At 41.6% G+C, this 12928-nt stretch overlaps 1 protein-coding gene across 1 annotated transcript in view; it reads right to left on the bottom strand.

Moving 5' to 3' along the window:
* LRRK1 (leucine rich repeat kinase 1) overlaps positions 1 to 12928 on the bottom strand; it is a 148474-nt gene that overhangs the window by 89489 nt on the left and 46057 nt on the right. The window contains exon 3 of the mRNA XM_025391389.1: positions 2061 to 2224. Coding sequence (XP_025247174.1) covers positions 2061 to 2224 — 164 coding nt within the window. The remainder of the gene's footprint in view (positions 1 to 2060; positions 2225 to 12928) is intronic.

Raw genomic sequence — 12928 nt, 5'->3', positions numbered from 1 at the left:
GTATAAACTGTCGTGAAAGTCTCTTTTATATTCCTGATTTATCTATTTCTTCTTTTTCATCTTTTACTCTCACCAGAGATTTTCCATTTTATTAATCTCTTCAAAGAACCAATTTTTGATTTGGTGGTCATTTCTACTTCTTTCTACTTTGCTTTCTATTTCAAAACTTTCAAATTATTTTTACAGTTTCATGCCTTCTACTTTCTTTACCTTTATTTTGCTGCTTCCATGTCCTGTTGTCCTTTTGAAAATTATATTATTATTTCATATTGACTTATAAAAGCTCTTTGTCAATGAAGGATATTAGCCATATGCCTTCTCCTTTTGCATCAATCCTTGACTCTTAATTATGGTATTTTTTGGAACTATAATTTTACATTTTTATGAAAACACAGATGTATCCATCCTTTTCCTCACTGTCTTCTTAAAGTCCAATCAGCTGGGATTTCATCAGTGCTGTATTCAGCGGAGGGGCAGCTTTCTAGGAACCTTTTCGATTTTGAGTTGCCACTGTCCATGATGCTACAGAGAAGAGACCCACACCCAGGACTTTGTTTTCCTTTATTCAAATATTGGCCAGAGTGCCCTTTCCCAAATTATGATGCCACTCTCTTTAACAGCTTTTCCACGCTCAGGATGAAATCACATCCCCCTTGGCTCTTGGGCCCCTCCATGATCATCTTCCCCCATCAGCATCTCCTGCTGCTGCCACATCCCTGAATCTGCACAGCTCTGAAATAAGCCACTATCTCTGGCTGCTTGGCCACTTGGCAGGGATGCCAGGCTGTGTTTGCTGCACAGCTCTTCCCTGCTTGAGGCCACTGGTGTCCACCTGAAGAGCCCATAGCTCTGACCTGCTCATGTGCACAGCGCAGCTCTCCCTGTGCAGAAGAATGGTCCTTTGCTATATCCACCATGAATTCCTAATCAGAGGGATTTCAAATGCCTTCCTTCTGCTTAACAATTCCCAAGCATGCTGTACTGCCCCTCTCCCAATCTCTTACACTTCTGAGAACAGGTTGGAGTTTTAGGAATTGAATGAATTCTAACTATCAATTAAATGGAGACATGTTAAACCTGTCCTAATCAAAGTAATGCAAATAAAACATCCTTAAGGTATTTTCATGATAATAACCAATAAGAATCTCCCACAAGGGCAAAAAACGTGGTAAGGGCCCACTCCAATTGTTGCTGGCAGGGTTAATCTGTAGAAGATTTTTGGAAAACAGCTTGGCATGTACTCCAAAACTTTAAAAGTCCTCATATCCACATTCTCAATCCCCGCACATCTATGCTAAGAAAATAACATTACAATAAGAAAAGAATTCGGCAAAAACATTCAATAGAGCATCATTTATATTAGTAAGAAATGAGAAGCAATCCACATATCCAACCAAGATAAATAGCCGGGTGAACACATTCCCTGTAGATGGAATGTCATGTATCCATTGAAGGAGACGCCTATAAGGAATTTTTAATCATCTGGAAAATTATTAAAATAATATTATAAAAGTACAAGCAGCAGCTGCATAACCATATATGCAATCTGGTGGCATCTATATTAGAAACAACAACAACAACAACAACAACAATGTATGCTCAGATCGGCAGGCTGGAAGAAAATACAGCAAAACCATTAAGTGGGTTTTAGGGTGTATTAGAAATTTGGTTACTTTTTTGTCCCATTTTTCCTACTTTTATGTATTTTCTACATTTTATTTTTCCAGCATGTGCTACTTTTTATAATGACAAAAAGCGTAAAAGAATACAGTAGGTTAAGTCTCTGGGTGGCATTTTGTTCTTTACATTTAAGTGACCCCACCCCTGTCCCTCAAAGCCCTCCCATGAAAAGGTGGCAGGGGCCTGCTTAGGTGATAGCAGACTGAGAAGTCAATTGGAAAGGAAAGGCGCCCACAAGTTTATATGCAAAATGAGGCATCTCCAGAACACAGTAAGAATGCTCATTACAGTTATGACAAGAACGAGAAAATCATCTGAGCGGTCACCTTCCTCCAGCCCAGGACTGCATTGGTGGCCGCAGGGGCAGGCACTCCCCCTACCTTTTCCAGCTGGGACGTGCACTGGTCGCAGGCCTCCTTGAGCAGGTCCCGGGCGCCGCCACGGTCTCCCTGCCTGTACGCGGCGCGAATGCCTTCCGTCCTCGGGGACTGCGCTGTAGGGTCACCGCCTGGCGTGGACGGTTTGCTGCCCATGTCCCCAGCACCTGCGTGGGAGGAAGCGCACACACAGCGTCACCGTCAACTGCCTGCGTGCTCTTGAGAATCATCGTAGAACACAGCAGAGGGATGTGCGGTCCATTGCACGATCGTGGGGGCTTCAGGAAGAGAAAGGCATGGCCCTGCAATGCTCCCTGCACTCGCCACCCCGCGACCTGCAACCCTGCCTCAGAGCCCTCCCGGGGCTGGTGCGAAGCGGGCTGTCTGCGAAGGCACCGGGCAGCGAGCACAGCTAGGAGGATTCTGCAGTGAGACTGCCACCTGGAGCCCTTCCAGGGCACTGGGGACAGCTGCCTGCGGGGGAGCAGCCGGGCTGACCTCACCGACAGCAGCGGAGGAGCAGGGGCTTTGGCGAGAGAGCTGGAGGTCTCAGCCAAACTGTCCCGCTGCTGTGCCCACAGGGGATAGAGTATTTAGTGATGGAAGAAAGACAGGCCAACTCCTGGGGGTGTGGAGATCTGGACGCTTTCCCTGCCTGCCTAGAAAACCCCACGAAGGGCGTGGGATTTAGAATCAGCAGCCCTCACTCCAGACCTGCTCTTGCACAAACGCGCTGCGTAACAATCTGGGACAACCCCCGAAACACTGGGCCTCGGGTCGCGCTGGTTCACCAGAGCACTGGGCTGCTCCAGGTCATCTGAGCACCTGGTGCCACTCGGGAGGAGAGGCCAGCCTTGCGGGAGGCCACGATCCAGCACCTGGGCCATTCAACAAAAGCGACAGTCATTTACTGAGCGGCCATGATGGGCCGAGCACTCGCTGGGTGCAGAAGGAGCAGAGGGAAACGACGGCGGCCTTTTGCCCTCCCTGAGCTTCCACTCTAGAAGGGGTTCACAGTGAGGGTCTGTGGACCCCAAAAGGCTAACAGGCTTCTAAAGTTTCCTGAACATCCTAAAATTGTACACAAAACTGGATGTGTGTGTGTACATTTTTCCACGGACAAAATTCAAAACTTCTACCAGATTTCCAAAGAGGTTAGGGAACAACAGTAAAAAGCTTTCTCTCCATAGATATTACAGAAAAGACCGCAATGGATGAGGAGTTAAATTCTGATTGCGTGGAGTGACAGCAGAAATAGGTAAAGAATACTGTTGTGAAAGGCGATCATGCAAATTGGATTATTGTTTTTACACCCAACTAAAACAGAGCTGAGAAGCCAAGAAGAAAAAGCACTCCGGGCATGTAACATTACTCCAAAAATATAATTCTCTACAAGTCCGACTACTAAAAATGTCTACTACAACTAAAACCAGTTTTATCTAATAACTACTAAAACGACTCTAAAACTAGCTTTACCTACAACTGTCACTCACCCATCATAACTTGCCAACTCTCCAAAATCTTGCTAATACTAATACATTTTCTTGTAAAACACCCCTAACATTTCTCCTTTTTATTACAAAACTGCCAACTTTCTCTTTATTCTTCAAACATATCAACACACTCTCTCTCTCTCTCTATATATATATATATATGTATCACAAATTACAATTCTTATATCCCAATAAAACATTATATTTTAAAATTCTTTTCTGGCTGGGCATGGTGGCTCATGCCTGTAATCCCAGTACTTTGGGAGTCTGAGGCAGGCAGATTACTTGAGGTCAAGAGTTTGAGACCAGCCTGGCCAACATGGTGAAACCTCGTCTCTATTAAAAACACAAAAATTAACTGGGCGTGGTGGCATGCACCTGTAATCCCAGCTACTTAGGTGGCTGAGGCACGAGGATCACTTGAACCCAGGAGCCTGAGGTTGCAGTGAGCTGAGATCACACCACTGCACTCCAGACTGGGTGACAGAGTGAAACTCTGTCTAAAAAAAAAAAAAAAATTCTCTTTTCATTTGCAACAGCATGGATGGAACCGGAAGTCATTATCTTAAGTGTAATAAGCAGGCACAAAAAGACAAATATCGCATGTTCTCACTTATTTGTGGGAGCTAAAAATTTGATCACATGGAGGAAGAGAGTGGAAAAATGGGAAAAACAAATCACAGAGACTGGGAAGGGTGAGTGTGGGAGCAGGGAGGATGAACAAAAGTGGGTTAAAGGGTACAAGCATACAGTAAGAAGGAATAAATTCAATGTTTGACAGCAGAGTAGGGTGACTATAGTTAACAAAAATGTACTGTATTCAGGTGATAGACACCCTAAATGCCCTGACTGGATCACTATGCACTATATACACATAACAAAATGTCACTTACACCCCACAAATTTGTACAAATAAAAAATAAAAATTTATCTGTATATTTTTATTTTGACTTCAACACAATCATTCTTGGCCAAGTTCACACAGCCAGTAGAGGTAAACTGGGACAGAAGTTTGGTCTCCCAGCTCTCAGGCTAAACCCACCCCATCTTTGTGCTGCCTCTCTGAAGGGATGAATAAAACAGGCTTTGGACTGATTTTCTTCTTTTTTCTTTTTTTTTTTTTTTGAGACACAGTTTCACTCTGCCTCCCAGACTGGTGTGCAGTGGCACGATATCGGCTCACTGCAATCTCCACCTCCTGGGTTCCAGTGATTCTCACGTCTCAACCTCCTGAGTAGCTGGGATTACAGGTGCACGCCACCAAGTCTGGCTAATTTTTGTATTTTTAGTAGAGACAGGGTTTCACCATGTTGGCCAGGCTAGTCTCAAACTCTCGACTTCAAGTGATCCACCCACCTCAACCTCTCAAAGTGCTGGGATTACAGGCGTGAGCCACTGTGCCTGGCCTTGTTTTTCTTCTTAAATGTAAATGCATAGCACGGTTGGCTCACAGACATACACCTCACAAAAATGAATCACATAATTGCAGCTAACATTTGAAAAATTGAAAAAGTAGTTTAGGATAGTATAAAATTACATTCTTAGAAAAAAAATGTAATAAAAGATTGGCAAGATCTGTATGCTGAAAACATAAAACATTGCTGAGAGAAATTGAACAAGACCTAAATAAGTGGGAAGACATCCATCTTCATGTATTAGAAGCCTTAGTACTGTTAAGATGTCAGTTCTCTTTGATTTTATCTATAGATTCAATTTAATCCCAACTATGATTCCAATAGGGTCATTTTTTGGGGAAAGAAATTGACAATCTGATTCTTAAGTTTATATGGAAATTTGAAAGACCTAGAATAGCCAAAGCAATCTTGAAAATGAAGAGAGTTGGAGAATGTACACTACTGATTTCAAGACTTTGGCAGGATGGAGTTGGAAGCCATTATCCTTCCAAAAAACAAACTACAAAGCTATAGTAATCAAGACAGTATGGTACTGGGTATAGACAAATGGCTCCAAGGGACAGAATAGAGGGTTGAAAAATAGACCTGTGCTTGTACATCCAATTGATTTTTGACAAGGGAGCCAAAGCAGTACAATGGGAAAAGCAAAGTCTTTTCAGTAAATAGTGCTGGAGCAACTGGACACCCTCATTTAATAAAAAGCAGTGACCCCTACTTTTCACCATACACAAATATTATCTTGAGATGGCATACACATGTTCATTACAGCACTATTTACAATAGCAAAGTCATAGAATCAACCCAAATGCCCATCAGTGATAGATCGGATAAAGAAAATGTGGTGGCTGGGTGTGGTGGCTCACGCCTATAATCCCAGCACTTTGGGAGGCCAAGGCAGTTGGATCACCTGAGGCCAGGAGTTCAAGACCAGCCAGGTGAACATGGTGAAACCCCGTCTCTACTAAAAATACAAAAAATTAGCCCGGTGTCATGGTGGGCACCTGTAATCTCAGCTGTTACAAAGGCTGAGGCAGGAGAATTGTTTGAACCTGGGAGGCAGAGGTTGCAGTGAGCCGAGGTAGCACCACTGTGATCCAGCCTAGTCAACAAGAGCAAAACTCTGTCTCAAAAAAAAAAAGAAAAAAAGAAAAAGAAAATGTGGTACATATACACCATAGGATACTATGCAGTCATAAAAAGGAATAAGATTATCTCTTTGCAGGGACATGGATGAAGTTGGAAGCCATTATCCTCAGCAAACTAACACAGGAACAGAAAACCACATACCACATGTTCTCACTTATAAGTGGGAGCTGATTGATGAGAACACATGGACACACGAGGGGAACAACACAGCTGTGGTGAGGGAGGGTGGGGAAAGAGCATAAGGAAGAACGGCTAATGGATGCTGGGCTTAATACCTGGGTGATGGGATGATCTGTTCAGTAAATCCCCATGGCACATGTTTACCTATGCAACAAACCAGCACATCCTGCTCATGTACCTCTGAACTTGAAAAAAAGTTTAAAAAAAAGAAAAAATAATTGAGATGAATCATGGACATAAACATAAAGGCTAAAACTATGAAGCTTCTAGGAAATCATATGGGAGACTATCTTCATGACTTGAGGGTAAGCAAAGGTTTCTTACATGGGACACAGAAAACAATTACCAGGAAAGGAAAAATTGCTAAATTAGGCTTCATCAAAATTTAAAACTTCTGCTCCTCAAAAGATACTATTTAAAGTTAAATAGGCAAATTATAGACCACAATAACATATTTTCAAAACATATCTGAAAATGAATGGTATCTACAATATAAAAACTCACATAACTCCATAACAAAAAGACAAACAATCCAGTTGAAAATGAGCAGGCTGGGCAAGGTGGCTCACAACAAAGTAATCCCAGCATTTTGGAAGGTCAAGGTGGTGGATCCATTGAGCCTAGGAGTTTGAGACCAGTGTGGGAAACATACAGACCCTGTCTCTAACAAAAAATTTTAAAAATTAGCTGGGCATGGTGGTGCACACCTGTAGTCCCAGTTACTCAGGAAGCTGAGAGGTGGGAGGATGGCTTGAGCCCAGGAGGTCAAGGCTTCAATGAGCTGTGATTGCACCACTGCACTCCACTGGCCTCGGTGACAGAGCAAGACCCTGCCTCAAAAAAAAAAACAAAACAGAAGGAAGGAAGGAAGGAAGGAAGGAGCAAGGGAAGGGAAGGGAGAAAGAAAGAAAGAGAGAAAGAGAGAACGAAAGAGAGAGGGTAAAGATTTGAACAGCAAAAAATATTCAAAAAGCTCAATGTCATTGGTCATCAGGGATATGCAAATTAAAACCACGATGAGATACCACTATGCTCTCACCAGAATAGCTAAAATTGTAAGACCAACACTAGTTGATGAGGAAATGGAGCAACTAGAATGTTCATACCTTATTGGTTAGAGTGCAAAATGGTCCAATCACTTTGGAAACAGGTCTGGTGGTTTCTTATAAAACTAAATGTATACCTACCCTGTGACACAAAATTCCATTCTTATCTACCCAAGATAAATATGTCAAAAAAGGTATCCAAGAATGTTCATAGCAGCCTTATTCATATTTCCAAACTGTAAATAGCCCAAGTATCCATCCACAGGAGAATGAATAAACAAACTGTGGTACGGTAACTACTCAACAATAAAAAGGAAGGACCGATTGATGTGTGAAAAGACTGATAGCAATCTCAAAAAAGATGCTGAGTGAAAGAAACTTTGTACAAAAATGATTCCATTTATATGCTGTTCTAAGGTACAGCGAATAAAAAGTCAGAAGAGTGGATCGTGGGCACAGGGTAGACAGCGAGTTTTACCGTGGATGGGGCATAAGGACATTAGTTTGGTGGTTCTATATCTCACTGGAGTTTTCATTACACAGTTGCTGTATTTGTCAAAACTTATCAAGCAGTCCATTTAAGATATGTGTATCTTACTTTATATATATTTTACCTAAAAAAACTACAAACAATACTGAACCTTAGTCCATACTATGCATGCTACAGTATTTAAGAGTGAAGTGTACTGATGTTTGCAATATGCTTTGAAATGCATTAAAAATGAGCGAACAGTTGGATAGAAAGGTAAGAGAGAAATTTTGGAAGTGTTAATGGTGCGACCTGAGTGGTATGCATATGACTATAGATGGTTCAATTCTTTCAACTTTAGTGTATGTTTGAAATTTTTCATAACAAAATGTTGGGAGAAAAGGTGAGTCCTAATGTCTATACTCTAAATGCAAGGCTTACCATATGACACAAGGTATAAACTCTTGCCACCAAAGCTGAAAAATCCTGCTCTGTAGAAAGGCAAAGGCAAGCTGCTTACAGAGCAAAGGCCCTAATACCAATCCAGGGTCTTTACAACTCATGCTAAGCCATGACTTGTTCCATTTCAAAGGCAATCATTCTGAAAATCCAAGTAAATGGATGACCATGACACACAATCTGTATCATTCCTGAGATGCCAACACAGAATTGCTGTGTCTGAGTGGAGATTATTGTGTCTTGGCTGTGTGCTTTTGAAAAGAGGAATCGGGAAAAGGCTTGGTGTGTAAGCGGTTATACATGTGAATAAGGCAGCTTCACTTCCCAACACACATTAAGAGTCACCATTAATTATTTACAGGCAGAGCCCCTGAGATATCTGAGAGCAGGCCAGAGGGAGAAAGGCCATTAGCAGGGCACAGAAGGAGTAGAATCAACTACAGTCATCCCTCAGATGGGAGCACTTAATTATGTCATTGCTTGTCTTTCAGAATTAAACAAATACCCGATTATCTAGTAAAAGACATGTACAGGCATGTGTATGTGTGAATGCACAAGCAGGTATGAAGTAGCCTCTTCTGTCCATGTTAGGAACATACATACAAACAGCTAAACCTTTAAGCCCAAGTTAAGGGACATTGTGAAGGTGGAACTTTTAACGGACATTGTGAAGGTGGAACTTAGGGCGTATGTAGGCCATAAGGTGCCTGTGAGATTACAGGGTGATTTAACTTGATTTTTCAATCATGCCTTGTGTGTGGAGTAAATGATGTAATAAGAATCTGGAACCTGCTCAGTTCTCTTTACATTATTAAAATGTTGTGGTGTTTATCTGTTTTGACTCTGACTTTCTTAAGTTGCAGGGGTGACACCATATCCACTCTCACTGACCCTGTGGGCTGAGGGTCTGGTCCAACCAATCAAGTTGTTGGAAGGACATTAGGAAAAGATACCAGTTAATATATATGCATTTAATTTAATCTGCCAATCTCATTTAATTTCCTGAAATTATACAGAGAATGGTTAACATTTATTTAAATGGAAAGAAAAAGGACCAAAATGCTTTGACCATAATGAGTATTATGCATTGGCCATGGGGGAATTCATGACAGAACTAGAAAAGATTTTTCTTCTTTATTTCCCAAGACCTGCATAATGGGAATATATGAGCGCTTCATTCAAAACTTTAAAGAAACTACAAAAGTAATAAAAGAACATATTCTCACTGAAAAAAATTAAATAGTTCAGATATAAATATAAAGGCAAAAGCCCCTCCTCTCCGTCACAGAAAACAATAACCAGGAAAGGAAAAATTGCTAAATTAGGCTTCATCAAAATTTAGAACTTCTGCACCTTTTCCTAGAGATAATATTTATTTAGTCATTTTTTTCTCCAAAATACTATTGTTTTGTATTTGAGAACTGGCAACTTTTGATTTAAACTTAAAATGTAGGAAATGCATTTATACCATTTGAGATTATTCAGTTACTTGTGCTTATTCATCAACTATTGTCCATAATTATATTCTTTTATACAGGAAAATATCTCAGTTCTAAATATTTTCCTCATAAAGATTTCAAATTCATATTAGAAAATAAAATGGGGCAAACATTCTATTTCAATAACACATTAATGTCCCAAGAAAGTAGCTAAAGCAAGTAGGCAAATAATAGTAGAACATTGCTATAATGCAGTTTCACATTTTAGAAAATCCTTTTTGTTCTCTAAATTATAATTTATCATTACTTTCATATACAGTGATGATAATTTCCAAATTTCTAGGCATCTAACTTGCCTTTAATGCAAAGTTAATACATTCCAATTAAGTATTTAATGAAGTAAAGGAGGAGAAGGATAAATGAATAGCACCAGGGAAATTTGTTTTTTCAGGTTTGGTTGGTGTTACTAGTTTGATTTTTAAAGGCAGTGGTTAGAAGTAGGAACTGGTAAGGGAAGATGAAATTATAAATGCAGTGAATAGCTAGGGTTATAGAATCAGCACATATGGTGCCATTCAAGATGACAAGAAACATTTACAATGAGCTCTCAGCTTGTAAGTGAACATATTTCTGGTTGCTGGTAAGTGTTAGTCTTCACTGTGCACTGGCATTTCAATGTGCTGGCCACGGAGGGTAAGTTAAAGTTTCTATGTAAAGAAGCATTTGGTTAGAAAAAACATAAAATGTTTAAAAACCTGTAGGACCTGAAAACCATTTAGTTCTTGATAATTGCTTTCAATTTAATATACTATTTTTAAATAAATACCTTCAGTGATACTGTGTGTTTCACAGTCAGCCTTTCCAGGAGAAATGATTTTAGCTGCCAATAATTCAGTCTTTAAACATCATTTTCATAATTCATGTTTCAGAAAAAACAAATTATTTTAATTACAAAATCTAACAGAAATTATTTTTCTTTTTCAGTATGCTGAAAGAATAATAAAACAGAATTCTGTGAATATGACAGAGTAATGCTGGCCGTGAAAACCGTGTCCCTGATGGCCGGCAGCTCACTGTTCTGCAGGCACACCTCGAAAGAGACTGCCCCCATCTGTCCATCCCTGGTTCTATCTGTCCTTATGTTCCAAGGAGACAGTCTTACCTTTTGTTCCAGAACAATAATTGTTAAGCCATCTCTCCTGTCCCAATAATTAGAATAAAATTCTCTCTCTACTGTCTTTTTTCCTACAAATTTAGGACAATAGAGAAAATGAAATGAAAAAAAAAATGGCTTTAATTCTGTAAGTTCTAAATGTTGGCCGTGTGTGTGTGTGTGTGTGTGTGTGTGTGTGTGTGTGTGTATTTCTCTCCTGTCCGCCAAGGAAAACACTTAGAATAAAAGGCAAATGCTTTCAGTCCATTCAAAGTGTGTGACATCCTCTGTTAATCTTAGAAAAGACACTGCCATTTTATTTGCACATCCATGACATTTTTTATTGCATTTGCCTCCGTCAGTAGAGCAGCAAAAAGTGAAAATGATCTACCAGCCCACAGCTCAATGCAGAACAAACAAAACGAAGCTTAGGATGCTACTGACCTGGTCATAGTCGTTTAACGACCTTCTTGTGCCACTGAGTCCCCTTGTGGCCAAAGCACCAGAGAAAGAGGGCTGGCCTTCCTGGGAGGTGACATCCTCCTGGCACTTTGGGGGCTCGCCCTCTGTTGCCCTAGTTTTGCCAGCCTTCCACTGGAAGGATGCTTCTTTCTTTGCCAGATATCACTCTAGTGTTTTAGCATCAGCAGCCGTTTACATCTCTGGGTCACATTACGGTGAAATCCAACCCTTGATGTCTTCAGGAAAGATGTGGAGGTTGGGGGTGTGCAGAGGAGGGAGGGTCACCCAGCCCCAGGGTGATCCGCAGTGGTAATTCCTCTCCAGATGGCGGGTGCTCAGGGCCATTGCACCCATCACCCAGGCCTTCCACCTGCATCAGACAGGAAAGCAAAAGCCAGGGCCGGGCTCTGCAGGCTCTCACTAACAACTCTGGCTCACAGGCCAGCATTTCTCATTGCAGAAATGCTTCATGGCATAGATTACTCTTTTCTGGATATCCTCACCAAATCACTAGGAATTTTTGTTAACAAAAGGGAGATGGATGGTTTTACATATAGACAGGTTGGTCCCATGGGGGAAAATTGCATGGAAAAGTGCTATTTGCTTTAGTAATAAAAATATAATTAATCACAAGATGCTATGTAATGTCCACCTGACACAGTAAAACATTGACAGGCTTGTAACATTCCTTGCTGGTGTGAATGTGGGGAAATGGGTGCATCCTCTCGTCCATTTGCCATGGTAGAAGGCCTTGCCAACTGGATGGTCATTTCAGAAAGCAAGGGGACAGTATTACATAACAAAAGAGGGAGGTCAGCCTGTTCTCCCACGATTTTCTCTTCTAGGCATTTCCCTGCAAAAATGACATGGCACACACTAAAAGACCACTCCTGAGCCAGGACTTCAGCAGGGGTCCCTGCCATAACCGAGGTAAGAGCAGCTCTCCAGACAATCGGCCCAGGCCAAGAATTAGGGTGTGGTGTAGAGCAGGGTGGTGCCCAAGGGCCAGCACAGGCCTGGGGACTGAACTCACCTCACTTAACTGAACGTTCATAGCAGTGCTAGGAAGGAGGTGACTCTGCTGCCATTTTACAGAGGAACAAAGCAAAGACAGTGACAGGTTCACAAAACAACAGCGCTGGCAATGAGCAGCTGGAGTGGAAGCAGTGAGTCCTGACCTTGGGGCCCACAGAGTCGCTGCTACTCAGCTTTCTAAGTTAGTACCTGCTGGTACTTCAGAATACGGGGCTCGGATGCAGCCATTAGAACCTATGACAATGAAGACTAGGGAGAAGTGTGAAAAAATGCTTACCAGATATCAAGCTAAAAGTAGAACGTAGGATAGAGGCCGTGACAAATCACAGGAAAAACACAGAACACAGATGGACACCATTTAAAAATATGCAAAATGGGCTGGGCATGGTGGCTCATGCCTGTAATCCCAGCACTTTGGGAGGCTGAGGCGGGCAGATTACCTGAGGTCGGGAGTTCGAGACCAGCCTGGCCAACATGGGGAAACCCTGTCTCTACTGAAAATACAAAATTAGCCAGATGTGGTGGTGCTTGCCTGTAATCCCAGTTACTCGGGAGGCTGAGGCAGGAGAATTGC

This window comes from Theropithecus gelada, chromosome 7b (assembly GCF_003255815.1).
Source record: "Theropithecus gelada isolate Dixy chromosome 7b, Tgel_1.0, whole genome shotgun sequence".
NCBI classification, from domain to species: domain Eukaryota; kingdom Metazoa; phylum Chordata; class Mammalia; order Primates; family Cercopithecidae; genus Theropithecus; species Theropithecus gelada.
Note: the sequence above shows the minus strand (reverse complement) of the source record. Positions and strands in the feature narration are given on the sequence as shown.